The 21,172-nt window shown below is 46.2% G+C and overlaps 1 protein-coding gene across 1 annotated transcript in view; it reads right to left on the reverse strand.

Annotated features, from left to right (window-relative positions):
- The window catches only part of recql4 (RecQ helicase-like 4), an 82,655-nt gene that overhangs the window by 34,886 nt on the left and 26,597 nt on the right, over positions 1-21,172 (reverse strand). Inside the window, exons 11-14 of the mRNA XM_055648926.1 lie at positions 20,800-20,892; positions 16,943-17,079; positions 15,566-15,649; positions 10,760-10,948 (exon numbers count right to left, since the gene is read on the reverse strand). Of these exons, the coding sequence (XP_055504901.1) occupies positions 10,760-10,948; positions 15,566-15,649; positions 16,943-17,079; positions 20,800-20,892 (503 nt within the window). The remainder of the gene's footprint in view (positions 1-10,759; positions 10,949-15,565; positions 15,650-16,942; positions 17,080-20,799; positions 20,893-21,172) is intronic.

Raw genomic sequence — 21,172 nt, forward strand, 5'->3', positions numbered from 1 at the left:
TGCCTGAAGAGGCTCAGCATCCTATTATTCTCGCGAAGGACTTTCATATTTCAACATTACTGTTCCGACATATTCATGAACGGATCGGTCATGGAGTCATGATCCAAGATGGCGGCGCGCACAGTCGCAGCGGCCCCTCGGGAGATAGTCGGAGCTTTTAAAAGTGAGTGTTGTGTGTCTTGTCCTGTCTATCCAAGATATATGTACTGCAGGAACATGCTCCTAAACATCGGGGCAAACCGCGGGAGTAGTAAAGGCGCGTTTTGGTGCGATTTAGACCAAATACGCCGCTATGGACTTCTACTACCGGCTGCGAGGCCGAGCATATCGGCCGCAGATGTGACTACGACCGGAGAGAGGAGGCGAGAGAGGAGAGAGAGGAGGAGGAGAAGACGCAAGCGGTGTGAGAGGAGGCAGAAACGGGGTAAAAGAGCAGGCTCTTACGTGAGGCGGAGACGGGGGAAAAGAGCAGGCATTCACGCTAGGCTAACAGCCAACCCCACCCGACCTGCAGTGCCCTCGCTTCTCCTCTCTAATGTCCGCTCCCTGGACAACAAACTCGACGAACTGCGTCTTCTCAGGACAACATACAAGGATATACGAAACTGCTGTGTGTTTGTCTTCACTGAATCATGGCTCCACGGCAATATACCAGACACGGCAATACAGCTGGAGGGAATGACATCGTTCCGTGCGGACAGAGAGGCAGCTAGCTCTGGTAAGAGCCGAGGTGGAGGCCTGTGCTTGTACATAAACAAGGACTGGTGTGTGAACGCTACAATAGCCGGGAAACACTGCTCTCCGCTGATAGAATTCCTCATCGTGAAATGTCGGCCTTTCTATCTGCCGAGGGAATTCTCCGTTGTTTTTGTTGTGGCTGTATATGTTGCACCAAGTGCAAATGTAAATTCCAAGGCCAACGAAGCACTGGGAGCCCTGCATGACGCCGTCAGTGAGTTCCAGACCAAACATCCTGATAGCTTCATTGTGGTGGCCGGTGATTTTAATCACACCAGCCTTAAGACTGTGCTCCCAAAATTCAAGCAATATGTGGATTTTGAGACCAGGGGAGAGAACATCTTGGACTTGGTTTACACCAACACCCCAGAGGCTTACAAGGCAGCCCCACGCCCTCACCTGGGCCACTCGGACCACATTTCAGTGTTTTTAACACCAGCCTACAGACCTCTGCAAAAACAAGTCAGAGCGGAGAGAAAACACACCAGGGTCTGGCCAGAGGGAGCAGCCTCGGCACTGCAGGATTGCTTCCTGCACACTGACTGGGATGTGTTCAGGACAGCAGCATCCTATGATGACCTCATCAACATCGAGGAGTACGCAGAGACTGTAACCAGCTACATTGCCAAGTGCACTGAGGATGTCACCATCATGAAAACTTTCACTGCACGTGGTAACGAAAAGCCATGGATGACAGCAGAGGTGCGCTCGCTGCTGAGGGCTCGTGATGCAGCCTACAGAGCCGGTAACACAGCCGCTCTCCGATCCACCAGGACTGCACTGGGAAAAGGAATCAGGGCAGCGAAACGTGCCTTCGCGGGGAAAATCCAGGGACACCTCTGCGACACAGGAGACACCAGGAGGATGTGGAAGGGAATCGAAACATTGACGGGGTACAAGGCAAGGCAGCAGGTAACCGACACGGACACTTCTCTCCCAGATAAATTAAACAACTTCTTTGCTCGTTTTGATGCAGCAAACACCACACCCAAGAGGAGAGCCAGCCCCTGCCTACAAACCGACCAGCCAGTCCTGACCATAGACAAAATGGACACACGGAGAATCCTGTCTAAGGTCAACCCGTGGAAAGCAGTCGGACCCGACAACATCCCAGGACGTGTGCTAAAGGAATGTGCTGAGGAGTTAGCAGATGTGCTAACAGACATCTTCAACATCTCCCTTAGTCAGGCCATTGTCCCCACATGCCTCAAAACTTCCACGATAATCCCCATAGCGAAGAAACCAGTGGTTGCCTGCCTAAATGACTACCGCCCTGTCGCCTTGACCCCAATAATAATGAAGTGTTTTGAACGCCTGGTGAAACCCCACATTACTGCCAGCCTCCCCTCATCGTTAGATCCCCTACAGTTTGCCTATCGCCCCAACCGCTCTACAGAGGATGCCATCTCCACCACGCTGCACACAGTAATCGCGCATCTGGAACACAAGAACACATACGCCAGAATCCTGTACATTGACTTCAGCTCAGCGTTTAATACCATCATCCCACAGAGACTTGTGGAGAAACTAACCCTGCTGGGCCTCAACACCACCCTGTGTCACTGGATCTTGGACTTTCTCACAGAGAGACCGCAGTCAGTCCGTGTTGGCAAGAACACTTCAGGCTCGATCACGCTGAGCACCGGCTCCCCTCAAGGCTGTGTGCTCAGCCCGCTGTTGTTCACACTGCTCACACATGACTGTGCTGCCAGATTCAGGGACAATAAAATCATAAAGTTCGCGGACGACACTACAGTGGTGGGACTCATCAGTGGAGATGACGAAACAAGGTACAGGGAGGAAGTAGAACAACTGGTGGACTGGTGCGGCAAAAATAACCTGGAATTGAATGTCGAAAAAACTAAGGAGATGGTTGTCGACTTCAGGAGGGCGCAGCCAGAGCATACACCGCTCAACATTAGTGGCACTGCAGTGGAGAGAGTGGAGAGCATAAAGTTCCTCGGTGTGCAGATAACGGACAACCTCACCTGGTCCAGGAACACCACTGGGACCGTCAAACGGGCCCATCAGCGACTGCACTTCCTGAGGAAACTAAAACAGGCCTCACTCCCCACCAACATCCTCAGGACTTTCTACAGGGGCACGGTGGAGTCTGTACTCACGTACTGCATCAATACGTGGTACTGCACCTGCAACTGCTCGGACAGGAAGGCTCTGCAGAGGGTAGTGAGGGGAGCAGAGAGGATTATTGGCGTCTCCCTACCCTCGGTACAAGAACTGTTCCAGAGCCGCTGTCTGAAGAAAGCACAGAGAATTGCCAAGGACAAACTGCACCCCCTCCACACACACCTGGATCTCTTGCCATCAGGCAAGAGATATCGAAGCATCAAAGCCCGGACTACGAGGCTGCTAAACAGCTTCCTACCACAGGCTGTGAGGCTGCTAAACAGTCACTCTGCACTCACAGTCACTTGACTTGACTTGACTCTGCGGCTGGCACGGACACTTTAATAACTGGCACTGGCCACTCAAATCAGCGGCCCCGGACATTTTTTTATGATTGGTTTACTGTTTTTAACATTGTGTTTTTTTTTACCTGATTTTAACTATTTATTCTGTTCCATCAGGGACTGGATTGTTTTTTTTAGTGTTATTATGTGAGAAGTGTTTTAAATTTCATGTGCGAGGCTCCGCTATTCACTGGGAAACGTCTTTTCATTTTGCACTGTACTTGTTGCTTGCAAGATGACAATAAAGGTTGATTGATTGATTGATTGATTGATTGAAGAAATCATATGCTGCCGCAACTTCGTAAGAAATATTGGATTATTAAAACTAACTCCGCTGCAAGAAAGATAATTAAAAAACTGTACTGTGTGTAGGCGGCAGCGTGGAAGAGTTGGAGAACAGAAAATGGCAGACTTACCGCTGGAGAGGATTTTACCTGATAAGCTTCAATTTACAGATGTAGTAGTAGATTATTTCGGTCCTCAAGGGTAAGAGAGAACGAAGCCTTGTAAAAATGAAGTTGCATCTACACTCGATACGGACTCTTGTATTCATACATTACGGAGATTTATTTGTCGAAGAGGTCCAATTCTATCATTAAGATCGGACAATGGTACGAATTTTGTTGGAGCGGAAAGAGAATTAAAAGAAGCACTTAAAGGTTTAAATCAGAATAAGATCCAAAATGCTATGCTTCAACAAGGGATAAGATGGAACTTTAATCCTCCAGCGGGTTCTCATCAACCGTATGGGAACGGTTGATCCGCATGGTCAGAAATGTGCTACGCTCTGTTCTTAAACAATTAGTTCTGGACGATGAAGGATTGCAAACTTTATTTTGTGAAGTTTAAGCAGTTTTAAATGACCGACCCATTGCTAAGAGTTCTGATGATCAGAATGACCTGGAAGCGCTTACACCAAATCATATTCTTCTGTTGAAGACCAATCCAATACTAACACCTGGGCTCTTTGTGAAAGCAGATTTGTATATGAGCCGCAGATAGAGACAAGTACAATATCTGGCAGATCTTTTTTGGAAAAGGTGGACACAAGAATATTTGCCTCTAATCCAAGAAAGACAACGATGGTCGAGGGTTAGAAGAAATTTTGTACCAGGTGATATTGTTTTGGTGGTTGATTGTACTGCATCACGAGGTTCTTGGTTGATGGGAAAGATACTGGAGATCAGATTCAGATTCAGCCTGATGTTAAGGGTTTGGATGCCTGATCATGCCTGATGTTAAGGGTTTGGTGCGTACAGTACGACTTCAGACCAAGAATAATGTTTTAAGAAGACCAATAACCAAGTTATGCTTACTTCTAGAAGGCGAAGGTGAAGATGGAAGACTCGCAAAAGAAGTCTGAATGCTGATATATAATGCATGTTATTTTTGTTTTTTCATATATGTTAAGCTTCTATAGTTCCTTTTTTAATGTCTATTAGTAATTGCCTCATTATATACTGAGAACAATAAGGGGCTGGTATGTAGTAGCCATTCAGCTTACCTCTGTATGTTATAATTATAACCAGTATAACCTTTAATTTTATCTGCCTGTAATTATGTGGGTGGGATTCATACGTAGTCTGGGGCATGTTAATGGCTAGGATTCTGGCGCAGATGCCCAGATGGTTTAGTTTAGTTTGGCGAAGACTATGGGAAGATATAGTTTTCAACCATGAACACGAGCATGATCACGAGTATGATTGAAACATACATATGCTGGAAGACGATGTACTTAGACAAGAAGAAGTTTTTATGAATGACTTTACTGTTTTGTACTACCTGTACTACAATAAAGAAACTATTATTCAAGAGACTGTTTCTGGAATGCTCATCTTTCAACAGCGTTGAATGTCTCTTGGAGAGCTCGTGGAATGCGTAAGATTACCTCTGACCCATAGTCAGCACATTAGTGACTACCGAGGGCTAATACCTTGAGACGTCGTAAAGACTGTCACTACACACAGCGTACAGGTACATGATAATGGGAATAACATGAATAACATTTAGTACAAGATAAAATCCAGTAAAGTCCGATCAAAGATTGTCCAAGAGTCTCCAAAGAGAAAGATAGTAGTTCAGGACTGCTCTCAAGTTGTTGGAAGTTGCCCGATAACAGCCAAATCAGAAAATCAGGACAAATGCCCAGTAGGCGCTGTCTTTCAGAGGACACGTTATGTAGGTGTGACAGATCTTATCCCACTGTGAGCATGGCAGTTAACAGTGGCTGAACTCATAAGGCTGAAATAGGGAGGAGATGAAGGAGGGGATGCAACACAAAACGTTAACTCTGCTTCTCTTCTCTACAGATGCTGCTTGACTAACTGAATGTTTCCAACATTTCACGCATCAACAGTGACTACGCTGCAAGATAATTTCACTGGCCACAAAACCTGGCGTACGTCTAAAGATCCTTCCCACGGTGTACGGGTCAAAGGTAGATAATATAGTTAGGAACGGACATGGGATACTGGCCTCCATTACATAGAAACATAGAAAATAGATGCAGAAGTAGGCCATTCGGCCCTTTGAGCCAGTACCACCATTCAATATGATCATGACTGATCATCCAGAATCAGTACCCCGTTCATGCTTTCTCCCCATATCCCTTGATTCCATTAGCACTAAGAGTTATATCCAACTCTCTCTTGAATATATCCAGTGAATTGGCTTCCACTGCCTTCTGTGGCAGATAATTCCACAGATTCACAACTCTCTGGGTGAAAATAGTCAGGACAATGAATACAAGAGCAGAAAGATTACGCGGCCGGCCCTGAAAAGTCACTTGTCCATTCCCTCCACAGAGGCTGCCTGACCCGCTGAATTCCTCCATCATTTTGTGTTTTGCTACAAGACATTAGTCGGCCCTCAGCTGGAATTGTGAATGCAGTCCAGTCACCACACCAAAGGATGGATGTGATTGCTTTGGAAAGGATTCAGAGGAGATTCACCAGGATGTTGCCCAGGACGGAAGTTTCAGTTAAGAGGAAAGATTGTAGAGATTAGATATTTGTTTACAAGAGTAAAGGAGGTTAAAACAGGGACGCAATTGATGTACAAGAAATGATGAGGGTGCAGATAGGGTCGATTGCATTAAATTACTCCCCATATCAGAGGGAGATAAAACTGCAGGCTGTACATTTAGGACAGGAGACATTGAGAGGACCAGAGGGGATCCTTTTTTTGACCTGATGATTGATAAGTACCTGGATTACACTGCCTGAGAGAATGGCAGAAGCAGAGTTGTTGACAGTACTAGCATTGTCTAGACCCAGAAGGATATGGGACAAGTGCTGCGATATGGCATTAATAGAGGGATGCCCACTGGATGTGGACATAGTGGGCTGAATGCTTGGTTTCCCTGCTGTACGACCTAATGACTTTAAAATAGAACATTCTGAAGGGGATGTCAACTGTTATCAGATGTCCTTTGTTGCTTTTTAAATGAATGAAGTAACCAAGTGACCAACAGAAATCTATAAATTATTCTCATCTTCCTATTAATTTTATTTCTTCATGTCATAGGTGGCAGCCATTAATCCCATCAAATCAACACCAACTCACAGAGTAATATCATTCCCCCACTTCCCTTTAACCCATTCTCCTCACCATCCCACTGATTCTATCGCTCACCTCCACACCAGCACCAATTTACATCAGCCAATTCACCAACCAACCTGCACATCTTTGGAATGTGGGAGACCCAGCTTCTCCAACCTCTCCTTATAGTTCAAGCCCTCTAGTCATCCCGGCAACATCCTTGTGAATCTCCTTTACACCCTCTCTAGATTAATCGCATCCTTCCTAAAGTAAGGCAACCAGATCTTCACACCTTACAGATAGTTCTGCTATAACACATTGGATATAATGTGGATATATTAATTGGATATAACAAGAATGATGAATTAAGGGACACTATTTGAATTACACAGGGCAAAATGGTTATAAACCATTATTTCGTTATTATAAACCACCTCATATTTTGCTTGGGCAGCTTACACCCCAGCGCTATCCCAACAACATTCTGCATGTCCTTGATCTCCATTCCCTTTGCCCTGTTTTCACACCTTATATTTCCTTTTCTATACACTTTCTTATCTATGTACCTCCCACTTCCCTGACATCAGTCTGAAGAAGGGTCTCGACCCGAAACGTCACCCATCCCTTCTCTCTAGAGATGCTGCCTGTTACTCCAGCATTTTGTGTCTATCTAGAGAAATCAAATCAGGTTACCTTGGAAATTAAGCCAAACAAAAGCTGACAGGAAAAAAAAGAACTCTTTCCATGCAACTTCGCTGCAATCAGACACCATGGCCTCTTAAGAACACAGACTGCTAGATGCAATGCTAGGTATAGTAGGTTCACTGCAATTGACAATCAATCCCTTATATTGACACTTTTTTGTGTAGTACAAATTTAGGGGGACGCTGCTCTGGCAGCAGCCATGTCAGCAGCGCGTCAGTTTTTTCAACCTTTTTAAAACATTTTTTAGTATGTTTTAAAGTATGTATTTAATGTTCCTTCGTGTGTTTTGTGTGGGGGGTGGGTGTGGGGGGGTAAGGGGGAAACCGCCTCGGTCGCCTCCTCCATGGAGAGGCGAGTTTTTCCAGGTCGCCTCCCCCGTGGCCTAACATCAAGGATCGGCGCGGCCTTTTCCGGAAACACGCCCGGGGCTTCAGCGCGGGCGCAGCGAGGACTCTCGTTGTGGAGCGGGTGAGCCGTCGCTGGGGCTCGCTGGAGGGGAGCGCTCCGTTTCGCTGGCCCGGGGCTGCCGGCAGCCTGAAGCCGCGGTCTGCAAAGTTCCAGCTGGCGCGGCGTCTACAGCCTGGGATCCCTCGTGGGGGACCCGGGGGAAGAAGAAGCCATCACTGCCGGCCCGCGGCCAACTTCTACCACGGGTCCGGCATGGACTCACCATTACCCCTGGAGGGGAGCTTCGACCGCCGGCCCTGCAGTCTACGGTGCTTCTGGCTGCGGCGGAGTCTTTAAATCTCGACCGATCGGCCTACACCATCTTAAAGTCGCGGTCTCCAGTGAGGAAGAGCTGATCCTGGACTGACTCTGGACTCTGGTCCTGTCCACGGGGGGTAAATGGAGGAGGGCTGGCCAAATTTTGTGCCTTCCACCACAGTGATGAATGCTGTGGTGGATGTCTGTGTTACAGTTTTATTGTGGTTGTGTGTTCTTTATTATTGTACTGCTGCTGACAACCCAAATTCCACCGACCCTGGTTGTGTGGCAATAAATTATATATCTATCAATTATATATCTATTTAAACAATGTTAGCTTGGAGGATTAAAAAGGTTATTGAGAAAGACCTTTTATTTTTCAAAATCCTTCAGGGAAAAATAATTTTGTCGTGGCGAATCTGAAACTCATGATACCCTAACCCCCTTTTCACCAACGGACAGTTGTATTTTTATAACAGTTTTATTATGCAAGATTTCTCTTCTGTACTCCATGCACAGTCTCATTAACTGTGCAGCTGTAACAAGACGTCTCAACCCCTGTACTCAATGCCCAAACCCATGAATATGTCCACTTGCCTTCACCACCTTGCCATTGTTTCATTACTTTCAGGGAACTATGCACTTATCTCTTAGGTCTCTCCATTTCTCTTGATAAACAAGGAGAAGGGCATTTGTTTATGGGCTATGACCATTGCGAGAGAGATGAGCATTTCCTGTTCATCACCTGAAATGCCTGTGGTCAGAATGGCTGGCTAGATTATGGCGGAGAGTGATTAATAAATATTGCTGTGGGTTTGCAGACACCTACAGTATCTATACACCAGACGGTGTGGGTGGCAGATGGTGTTCCCAAAAAGGGCATGTGTACCAGATGGTCATTTTTGGTAACGGCTGGTAATTTAATCGAGACTATTATTTTTTATTTCAGCCTTAGTTAATTACTTGAGCAGCCAAACTCATTCGGACACATTTAATTTAGAGATACAGCATGGAGACAGGCACTTTTGGCCCACAGAGTCCACATCCACCACTGATCACCCATTCACACTAGTTCTATGATATCCCATTTTCGCATCCACTCCCTGCATACTTGCGGCAATCTTTTACAGAGGCCAATTAACCTGCAATCCCACACGACTTTGGTATGTGGGAGGAAACCAGAGCACCTAGAAACCAGAGCATCTACGTGGTCACAGGGAGAACGTGGAAACTCCACACAGCCAAAATCTGAAGTCAGGATGGAACCCAGGTCTCAGGATCAAGTCAATGTGAAGCAGTACCACAGTCATAATAAAGAAGCAAGGAGTTGCAGATGCTGGAATCGTGAGCTAAGCACAAAGTGCAGGAGGAACTTAGCGGGTCAGGCAGCATAGAAACAAAGAAAATAGGTGCAGGAGTAGGCCATTCGGCCCTTCGAGCCTGCACCGCCATTCAATATGATCATGGCTGATCATCCAACTCAGTATCCTGTACCTGCCTTCTCTCCATATCCCCTGATCCCTTTTGCCACAAGGGCCACATCTAACTTCCTCTTAAATATAGCCAACGAACTGGCCTCAACTACCTTCTGTGGCAGAGAATTCCAGAGATTCACCACTCTCTGTGTGAAAAATGTTTTCCTCATCTCGGTCCTAAAGGATTTCCCCCTTATCCTTAAACTGTGACCCCTTGTTCTGAACTTCCCCAACATCGGAAACAATCTTCCTGCATCTAGCCTGTCCAACCCCTTAAGAATTTTGTAAGTTTCTATAAGATCCCTAATGGCAGCAGTTCGACTGCAGTCTTTTTTTAATTTATTTAATGTATGTTTTTGGTTTTAATTTTAATTTTGGTTTTAATTTTTATTATTTTTTAGCTGTGTATATGTGGGGAGGGGGGGGGGGGGGGGAAACCGCTAATCTCTTCCCTGTTCGGGGACCCGACTTTTTCCCTGTCGGGTCTCCGGTGTCGTTGGGCCTAACATCATGGAGCTGGCGGCCGCCTCCAACCGGAACCAACCTGAGGGTTCCAGTCGCGGAGCCTGTGGACTCGCCATCGCGGAGCTGGCCGACTTCGGAGCAGGGAGAGCTGTGGTGACCACCGGCTGCGACCCGACTTTGGAGCTTCGGAGGCTCCGGCCACAGGCCTGGTGGACAGGAACATTGGGAGCTCGCGGGTCCCTGGTGGGAGACCGCTTTTCAGAGCTCCCGCAAAGGCAACTTCTCCCGCCGGAATCGCGGGGTTTAAATGACTCGGAGCGGGGTCTAACGTCTCCCGACACGGCTTAAACGGCCGCGGAATTTACCATTGCCCGCTGGGGGCTTTAACATCCTGAGCCCCAGTCACCTCGATGGTGCAGTTGGACTGCTGGATCGCGGGACAAGAACAAAGGGGAGAGACTTTTACCTTCCATCACAGTGAGGAGGTGTTGGAGATTCACTGTGATGGATGTTTGTGTAAATTGTGTTAAGTGTGTGTCTGGTTGTTTTTTTTTTTGTGTTTTTTTTTGTAATCTCATGACTGCAGGAATGAAATTTCGTTCAAACCACGTCTGTTTGAATGACAATAAAAGGCATTCTACCGAGCTGCCCCTCCCTTACCTTACACAGGCGCAGATAGCAGGGTCTGAAGTTATGCGACCACTCAGAGACGCAGTGAGCCTCGTCAATGCAAGCAAAAGCCACTGGGGGCAGATCGCGTGCAGGTGGAAGGCAGCTCGATCCAGCGTGGCCACCCCCAACCAGCGCTTCCGGGGAGAGCAGCAGAACGTGGACCTTCCCCTCCTTCACCTGTGGGTCAAGGGTGAACAAGTGAAGCAGACACAAATTAAAAGAAGTCTTTCTTATTAGCTGCTAACTTGATTTACCAACTGGAGTGCATTTAAACATCAAACAGAACAGCACATGAACAGGTCCTTCCACACACAATGTACGCACCAAACATGAGGCCAAGTTCAACTAATCTCCTTTGCCTGCACATGATCCATATACTTCCACTCCTGCAAATCCATGAACCTAAGCAAAAGCCTCTTAAACACCATGATCATATCAGCTTCCAACACTAACCCTGGAAACCACCGTGTGTGTAAAATCCTCGCCCTACACATCTCCTTGATTAGTACAGGTATCACGGGATATGGGGAGAAGGCAGGAGAATGGGGTTAAGAGGGAAAAATAGATCGGCCATGATTGAATGGGAGAGTAAAGTTGATGGGCCAAATTATCTGATTCTGCACCTATAACATGAACTTTACACTTTCCTCCTCTCACACACAACTATGTCCTCCAGTCTTTGATATTTTCACCCTTGGAAAAATGTTCTGACTGTCTACCCTTTCTATGCTTTACATACCTTATATACTACAGGTGCACAACCTTTTATCCGAAAGCCTTGGGACCAGACACTTGTCGGATTTCGGACATTTTCGGATTTCCGAATGGAAGATTTTTAGCGTAGATTAGGTAGGTAGCGCGGGCGGCCTGAAAAGTCTGGAGCGGCTGCCTCCTCCCCGGAGACCGGGGAATCATTGTAAATCATTGCATAAATGTTAGTCAGTTAGTTTGGAGGGATTTTATGGGGTGGTGGTGGGGTGTGAAGGGGGAAACTTTAATTCTTAGTCCCCTACCTGGTCGGCGACTCCCAACATCGCGGAGCTGGGGGCTCCGTCCGGACGCGGGCGGCGCCGGTTGGAGCTCCGACCCCGGCAATTCTACCCTTGGCTGCGAGGCGCTCCAAATCCAGCGCCGCCCGCAGTCCCAGCTCCGCGAATGTTGGTAGTCGACAGCTACAGCGCTCCGGAGCTTACCGCATGGCGACCCGGTAAGGCATTGCCCGCTCCCCGCTAGTATCCCAGCGCTGCGACGCCGCCGACTCCCAACATTCGCGGAGCTGGGGCTGCGGGCGTCCGGCCGCGGGAGGCGGTGGATTTGGAGCGCCTCGCAGCCAGGGGTAGAGTTGCCGGTGTCGGAGCTACAACCGGCGCCGCCCGCGGCCGGACGCCCGCAGCCCCAGCTAGGAGTTGGCGGCCACAGCGCTGCGGAGCTTACTGCACGGCGACCCGGTAAGGCATTGACCACTCCCCGCCTCTCCGACCAGGTAGGGGACTAAGAATTAAAGTTTACCCCTTCACCCCCCCCCCCCCCCCTTCACATAAAAGCCCTCCAAACTAACTGACTAACATTTAAGCAATGATTTACAGATATTTAAGTGTCTCCCCGGTCTCCGGGGAGAAGGCAGCCGCTACAGTAGTACAGACCTGGGTTGACCGTGGGTCGTTTCGGGTCAAGTTTGGCGCCAAACGCGAGCTTTGGTGTGCAGACGACATCCTGGGGGAAAATGGCCGGTTTTCGGAGTTTTTCGGTTTCCGGAACACCGGATAAAAGGTTGTGCACCTGTATATAAGATCTGCTATCTTACATACTTCTCTCCCCTCAACCTCCGATGTTTCAGAAAAAGCAATCCAAGTTTGTCCAACCTCTCCTTATACCTAATACCCTCTAATCCAGGCAGCATCCGAGTCAACCTCTTCTGCACGTTCTCCAAAGACTCCACATCCATCCCGCAATGGAGCAACTAGAACTGCATACAAAGCTACAGATGCAGCCTAACCAAAGTTTTGACAGCTGCATCATGACTTGCTGGCTCTTCTACTCATTGCCCCTATCGATAATGGTAAGCATGCCCTACATATTCTGTGTGTTAGTAGTGGTGGGGGAATTTAGCTCTAGGTCTACAGCATCGGCACTGGGAAAAAAGTTCCTCGGCTCCCAGCAGCCTGCGCCAACATCTCCGCACATTCAGATGCTGTTAAAGGCAGCTTGCCAACCTGCTCTAGAGCTTGAACAGAGGAGACTGATCTAGACGGTGCACACTGCAGCCAGCGTACGAGTGATGGAGGGAATGGATGCTTAATGTGGCTCAAAGTCAAGAGACATTGGTGATTTTGTTGAGTGTTGTTAAGGTGCAAACATCAACATATCACAAGGACACAGGAATTAATTGGAGTGGCCAGTGACCCATGAAGTGTAGCAAACCTCCCCTCCCCCCACCTATATCCCTCCATCTGGCTTTACATTTCACTTCTCGCCTTATCAATACCCTTTTTTCTCCTTTTGTCACCCTTTTCATCTCTAGCCTTTCTCGACCCATATGCCATTAAACCCCCCTCCCTCACCTGTAGCCATCTTGACCAGGTTTTGTTCCGCCCCTATTTATTCTCCTGCTTTCTCTCTCCTACTACAATCAGTCTGAAGAAGGGTCCCACCCAAAACATCAGTCTCTAGAAACGCTGTCTGACCCGCTGAGTTACTACTCCAGCACTTTTGTGACTTTACAAGAATACCAGCCATCTAACCATAGCTGACTTAGGTGAATTTGTGATCAAAGGATCACCAAGATGTTGATGGTGGAAGATCATAAGTAATGGAAATGCCATTGAATTCTATGGGAGGTAATTGTTGACTTTGCCTGGCATTCTTGTACCACAATTTATTTTTAAATCAGTATTTCACAAGTAAATCTCTTTTCAGAAAGAATCAGCATTTGTGTTTATGCTGACAATACTGCCACTGTTCTGGTTCAACGCCAAACCAGGTAATATATGTGACACAACATTTACATATATAACAGAGCGACAGAATTAATATCGATTCTTTCCATGCAGACAAAGAAACAAATTCAGCGAGTTAGGCAGCGTCTGTGGAAGGAAATGAAATGACGACATTTTGGATCAGAACCGTTCTACAGATCGATGGAGTTAAAGGGGAGGAAGGGGGAATGGGGAGGTAGCTGTTGGAGAGAGGTTTAGTTCAGTTTGGAGATGCAGCGCGGAAACAGGCCCTTCGGCCCACCGAGTCTGTACCGACCATCGTTCCCTGCATATTAACATTACCCTGCACACACTAGGGACAATTTTACATTTATACCAAGCCAATTAACAAACCTATACGTGTTTCGAGTGTGGGAGGAAAGCGAAGATACAGGAGAAAACCTACGGAGGTCACAGGGAGAACGTACAAACTCCATCGAGACAAGCACCCGTAGTCAGGATCAAACCCGGGTCTCTGGCGCTATAAGGCAGTAGCTCTACCACTGCGTCACCGTGCCGCCCCAGGTGAGGGTAAAAAATAGGGCAACAACCTCTCTTTCCCAGCTATCTCCCCCTCCAACAGTCTGAAGAAGCCAGCTCAAAATGCTCCTTCCCTCCATCATAGTTTTACCAGTTCCACAGTTCTCAACAATATTTTCCTTATGAGATCACACCTTCCCCAGCAAACAATGGGCCTACCAGGCACCGCCCTGCCAGAAGTCAAGTCAAGAGAGTTTATTGTCATGTGTCCCAGATAGGGCAATGAAATTCTTGCTTGCTGCAGCACAACAGAATATTGTAGGCATAAATACAGAACAGATCAGTGTGTCCATATACCATAGAATATATATATACACACACATAAATAAACAGATAAAGTGCAATAGGCTGTTATAGTTCAGAGTTTGTTTGAAGTTGTGTTTAATAGTCTGATGGCTGTGGGGAAGCAGCTGTTCCTGAACCTGAATGTTGCAGATTTCAGGCTCCTGTACCTTCTACCTGATGGCAGCGGAGAGATGAGTGTGTGGCCAGGATGGTGTGGGTCCTTGATGATGCTGGCCACTCTGCGCAGCGACTGCGATAGATCCCCTCGATGGTAGGGAGGTCAGAGCCGATGATGGACTGGGCAGTGTTTACAACTTTTTGCAGCCTTTTTCCGCTCCTGGACGCTCAGGTTGCCAAACCAAGCCACGATACAACCGGTCAGCATGCTCTCTACTGTGCACCTGTAGAAGTTCGAGAGAGTCCTCCTTGACATACCAACTCTCTGTAATCTTCTCAGGAAGTAGAGGTGCTGATGTGCTTTCTTTATGATTGCATCAGTGTTCTGGGACCAGTCATGAATGGTTCTGATCTTTTCTGTCGGAAGAAGGGTCCCGAGATGAAATGTCACCCATCTTTTTTCTCCAGAGGTGCTGCCTGACCCGCTGAGTTACTCCAGCACTTTGTGTCTATCAAAATGTCCTCTGGTCATTTCCCTTCATAGATGCTGCCAGATCCGCTGAGTTCCCCATCAAGTGTGTTTTACTTAAGATTTTGGCTTCTGCGGACACTTGTGCCTCTAAAGAAATAAAATTAGTTTGTACTCCTGAAAACAAACTCGGCCGGAATTTTCACAACAAACTGGATAAATACTTGAATAATGTAAGTACAAGCCTATGGATACAGATGTAGGAAGGGTATTTAATTAGATGTTTTTTTCCAAAGAGCTATCATTGCTGACAGGATTCCACTTGCCTGTTATATACCACGACTCTGTAAAAAGGGCAAACTGTGTTGATAATAATTCACAATTATCACAATTAACCATTAAGCTGACCTTTTCCACAGCTGCTTCTCTCTGTGTTCTTGTCATATTGGAGTGGATGCAAACAGCCTTTAATTTGGAAGGGAGCCCAGACACCTGTGATAAAGATAATGAACGACATTAAGTGGCTCATTGCAGATAATCGAAATAACTCACTGTTACAATACATCTCTTCTTCAGAAATACAAATATATCCTGGTATCTTGGGCACAGTAGTGAAAACGTGAATATTTATTTGCCTAATCTCTCTTCATAGCAACAGGATCACAAATTAATATGCTGACATGTAATCACTGTAATACCTTTCTGTCCTAGGCCTCCTCCATTGTCAGTATAGAAACAACTCCTTCTTAGGCATTCTTTGAGAATAAAAACTTTCTTCCACTCAGTTTTTACAGAACAGTACAGCACAGAAACAGGCACTTCGGCCCCTGATATCTGTACGGACCACAATACTAAATTAAACTGGTCTTAATGTTTATGAAGGAACTGCAGATGCTGGAAAAATAGAAGGTAGACAAAAATGCTGGAGAAACTCAGCGGGTGAGGCAGCATCTATGGAGCGAAGGAAATAGGCAACATTTCGGGTCTTAACTGTCCACACATGGTCTATATCCCTCCACTCTCTTCCTGTTCATGTGCCTGTCCAAATGACACTTTTCTATCGTATCTGCTTCCACACTTCCCCAGGCAATGCTTTCACGGCAGCTACCACTCAGTGTAAAAAAATATACATCTCCTTTGAACTTTCCCCTATCACTTTAAAGTAATGCCCTAAACCATTTGACATTTCCACCTTGGGGAAAAGTGCTCTGACTATTGATGCTTCTCATAATTTTATATACGTTTATCAGAGAAAATAAAATGTTCAGAGAAAACAATCTAAATTTTTCAAAACTCACCTTATAGCTAAAACTCTCTAATTCAGGCAACATACTAGTGAACTTCTGCATCCTCTCTAAAGTTCCACATCATTCCTGCAATGGCGCGACCAGACCTGCACACAATGCTCCAAATGCCAAACACTTTAATTCCTCTGCCTTTAATTTAAGGCTGTAACATGACTTGGCAAAGTTGAACTCGGTGATCTGACTGATGAAGGCTAGCGTGCAATGTTTTTTTTACATCCTATTCACTTGCATTGCCACTTTCACACAATTATAGCCTCGCTTCACAAGATCTCTCTGCATATCAATCCTCTTCAAGGTCCTACCATTTATCATATACTCGCCTTTTAAGTTTGACCTTCCAAATGCAACACCTCACACTTGTCCAGATTAACTCCATCTGCAAGAAATCCCATTGCAATCCCACTTGACAACGCAGCCAGAGTAACTTGCGAAATAAAAGTGCGGAAAACACGAGGGAAAAAACCCCCCAAATTCTTACCTGGTCATCCATTAGTGAGACAAGAGGCGAAATCACCACGGTGATGCACTTTGACCTTTTAGCGTACAGGTATGCGGGTAGCTGATAGCAAAATGACTTCCCCATTCCGGTGGATAGCACAACCAAGGTGGAAAGACCTAGTTTGTAACAGAGAACAAAACATACGGCATTAAACAGCATCGGGATCACCACTATTATATTTAACCACATATACGTTTATGGCTTGATTGTATTCATGTACAGTATTACAGATAACCCTCATTATACACGGTCCATTGGGAGGGGAGGGGGAACAGTGTCCGTTATTGCCGATTGTCCACTATAACCCAGTGAACAATTCACTCCAACCACCTAGCAGTCACTCTGTGATACAACAAGTTGTTTTCAAATACAAAGTGCTTTTTAACAACTAGAAAAATGTTTTTGTTACTGCAAGCTAAAAATACAAAAGGCTGTTTGTTGCATTGTTTAATAGAGTATTACATAGAAAATAGGTGCAGGAGTAGGCCATTCGGCCCTTCGAGCCTGCACAGCCATTCAATATGATCATGGCTGATCATTCAACTCAGTATCCTGTACCTGCCTTCTCTCCATACCCCCTGATCCCTTTAGCCACAAGGGCCACATCTAACTCCCTCTTAAATATAGCCAATGAACTGGCCTCAACTACTTTCTGTGGCAGAGAGTTCCAGAGATTCACCACTCTCTGCGTGAAAAATGTTTTTCTCATCTCGGTCCTAAAGGGTTTCCCCTTTATCCTTAAACTGTGACCCCTTGTCCGGGACTTCCCCAACATCGGGAACAATCTTCCTGCATCTAGCCTGTCCAACCCCCGAAGAATTTTGTAAGTTTCTATAAGATCCCCCCTCAATTCTAGTGAGTACAAGCCTAGTCTATCTAGTCTTTCTTCATATGAAAGTCCTGACATCCCAGGAATCAGTCTGGTGAACCTTCTCTGTACTCCCTCTAAGGCAAGAATGTCTTTCCTCAGATTTGGAGACCAAAACTGTACACAATACTCCAGGTGTGGTCTCACCAATACCCTGCGCAACTGCAGTAGAACCTCCCAGCTCCAATATTCAAATCATTTTGCTATGAATGCTAACATACCATTCGCTTGTTTCACTGCCTGCTGCACCTGCATGCCTACATTCAAAGGTACAAGGTTTCGGCCCGAAACGTTGCCTTTTTCCTTCGCTCCATAGATGCTGCTGCACCCGCTGAGTATCTCCATTTTGTATTTTGTGTACCTTCGATTTTCCAGCATCTACAGTTCCTTCTTAAACACTTTGCCTACTTGCAATGACTGGTGTACCATGGCACCCAGGTCTCGTTGCATCTCCCTGACACCCAGGTCTCGTTGCATCTTCAATCTCAATTGTGCACAAGTAGATAGATAAGAGAATGCTGGAGTAACTCAGTGGGTCTGGCAGTATCCCTGGAGAACATGGATAGATGATGTTTCAGGTCGAGACCCATCATATTGTGCACAAAGCCGGGGGGGACTTTGACTTTGGGGGGGGGGGGGGGGGGGGGGGGGGGGGGGGGGAGGGAGTGCAGTGGAGAGATAAGATTTTTGGCCTTCCATCACAGCAATGTGATGGATGTTTATGTAAATTATGTTGTGTCTTGGGTCTATTTGTTTGTAATGCATGGCTGCAAAAACGTCATTTCGTTTGGACCTCAAGGGGTCCAAATGACAAATAAATTGTATCTTGAAGTGTCGATCGAAGCAACTGCTTGTCAATGTCAATGACTTCCTGCAGAGTAACTAGCAGCCTGTGTTCTTAAAGAGACAGAGGTGTCTGGTTATGTGGGGATGCTCCGTCCGATATAAACAAAATCCGTTATAAAGAGATCCCTAATAACAAGGGTAGACCGTATCTGATTTGATTGGATATCAAGCAAGCCAAAGCTTTTCAATATATCTCGATACATGTGACAATAATACTTTGACTTTGAACTAAATGGTAGGGTTGAAGTAAGTTCACGTACCACAGACATTACTCAATTTAACATGTAGAGAATTCAGGAATGGCGAATTCAGGGCAGATTGGAATTCCTGATCTTCACCGATCACTCTCCCCAGTTTGCTCAAAGGAGGAATCCATCATTTAGTTCCCACCCACACCCCACTGCCAAACCAATCATCTCAACACCAGAGTCTCATTCACAATAGGTACAGGTCTTGGAAATTCCCTTCCATGCACAAGTGGAATCAAACATTTTTCTACAAATCAAATTTTTTTTCCCTCAATGCTTCCAACATTGCCTATTACTTTACAACCAACTACACTGACTCCAAATCATCAATTAGACTTGACGTGCTCCCGGCTGTCACATGTTCCAACCATATTATTTCATGTTCATGTTCATGTGATAGGAACAGCAGAATTAGGCCATTCGGCCCTTGGGTTATTCCGCCATTCAATCATGGCTGATCTATCTTTCCCATTTAATCCCATTCTCCTGCCTTCTCCCCATAACTCCCGACTCCAGTATTAATCAAGAATCTATCTCTGCTTTAAAATATCCACTGACTTGGCAACCACAGCCTTCTGTGGCAAAGAATTCCACAGATTCACCACCCTCTGACTAGAGAAATTCCTCCTCATCGTCTTCCCAAAGAAACGTTCTTTAATTCTGAGGCAATGACTTCTGGCTCTGGACTCTCCCACCAGTGGAAATATCCTCTCCACATCCCCTCTATCCAGGCTCAAAGCAACCAATATATCTACAGAAAGACAATTGGCAGAGCACTGTCAAAACAATGGGGGCGGGGGGAGAGGAGGTACAGATGGGATGGAGAGGGCAGGAGCTGGAGAGGGAATGGGGTGCCCTATGTAAGAAAGGAGGGAGCCAAACGGGGAAAGGTTAAGGGTTGGAACGAGATGGTTAGGTTTGATGGGGAGGGGTCAGAGAAATGGCAAAGAGTATAGAACGAGAAGAGATTCTTGGATAGGGAGAATCATGCTCGAGACGCGGGTGTGTGGGTGATCAAGTGGGAAAATGAAGAAGTGGTAGCTGGTAAGAGCACCACACAAAGAGAGTGCATGCATGAGAGAGTATATGTGTGTTGTGCGAGAGTCAGGGCATGCGTATGTATATATACATGCTAACAAGCACCCACATATGTCCAGCTACATGTATGCATTAATGTCCATGCTGCAGGAGTATGGTCTCCTCACTTTAGACTATTAGACTTTAGAGATATAGTGTGGAAACAGGCCCTTCGGCCCACTGTGTCCGCGTTGACCAGAGATCACCCCAGACACTAGCATTATCCTATGCATTAGGGACAATTTTACAATTTACCGAAGCCAATTAACCTACAAACCTGTACATCTTGATGGAGTGTGGGAGGAAACCAGAGCATCCGGAGAAAACCCACACGGTCACAGGGAGAACATACAAACTCTGTACAGACAGCACCCGTAGTCAGGATCGAACCTGGGTCTCTGGTGCTGTAAGGCAGCAACTCTGCCGATGTGCCGCCCTATCCTTGCCACTGGAGACCATGTCTGTAGATGACATATGCATGTGACCCTTAATATAGTTACCTCATCACTACTAACCACTCCCCATATCACAAGTATAATTACAACCTCCCCACCCACATATCGCTCTCTAGTTTCCGTGACAAACCACGTACAGCTAGTGCTCTCTGTAATGCCACAGTATGAATGTAATAAAGAAGTAAAGTCACAGTGTGTCGATAACATTTCTTTACAATGTCCTTGCTCTCCCAAGCTTGCATGATAGCTGGTGTACAATGGCTAACTCATGTCAAAAGAAATCATGCATAGTTCACACTGAAGCGGGAATGCACAGAAGGAAAAATTCCTTTACTCACATACCCGATAAAATCCTCATCACGGTCAACTCCTGGCCCGGTCTGAAAGACTGATAGCCGAGCTCCAAAAGGGCCTCCTGCACTTCTGGTGGAGTAGCTGACAGAGAGAGTGAGAAACATTAGTTAATCGAAATTCCCTCATGGACACTAGAGACTGTAGATGCTGGAATTTTGAGCGAACCTGGAAAAGGATGTAAATTGGTCCTTTGGTTCACCGTCTATACCAGCTATCAAACACCCATTTTTACTAATTCTACACAAATCCCAATTTTTTTTTAAATTCTATTCATATTCTCACCAACTCCTCCCAGAATCTACCACTCATCTACAAACTAGGATTAGTTTACAGTGGCCAATTAACCTATCAGCATACATAT

This window comes from Leucoraja erinacea, chromosome 2 (assembly GCF_028641065.1).
Source record: "Leucoraja erinacea ecotype New England chromosome 2, Leri_hhj_1, whole genome shotgun sequence".
NCBI classification, from domain to species: Eukaryota; Metazoa; Chordata; class Chondrichthyes; order Rajiformes; family Rajidae; genus Leucoraja; species Leucoraja erinaceus.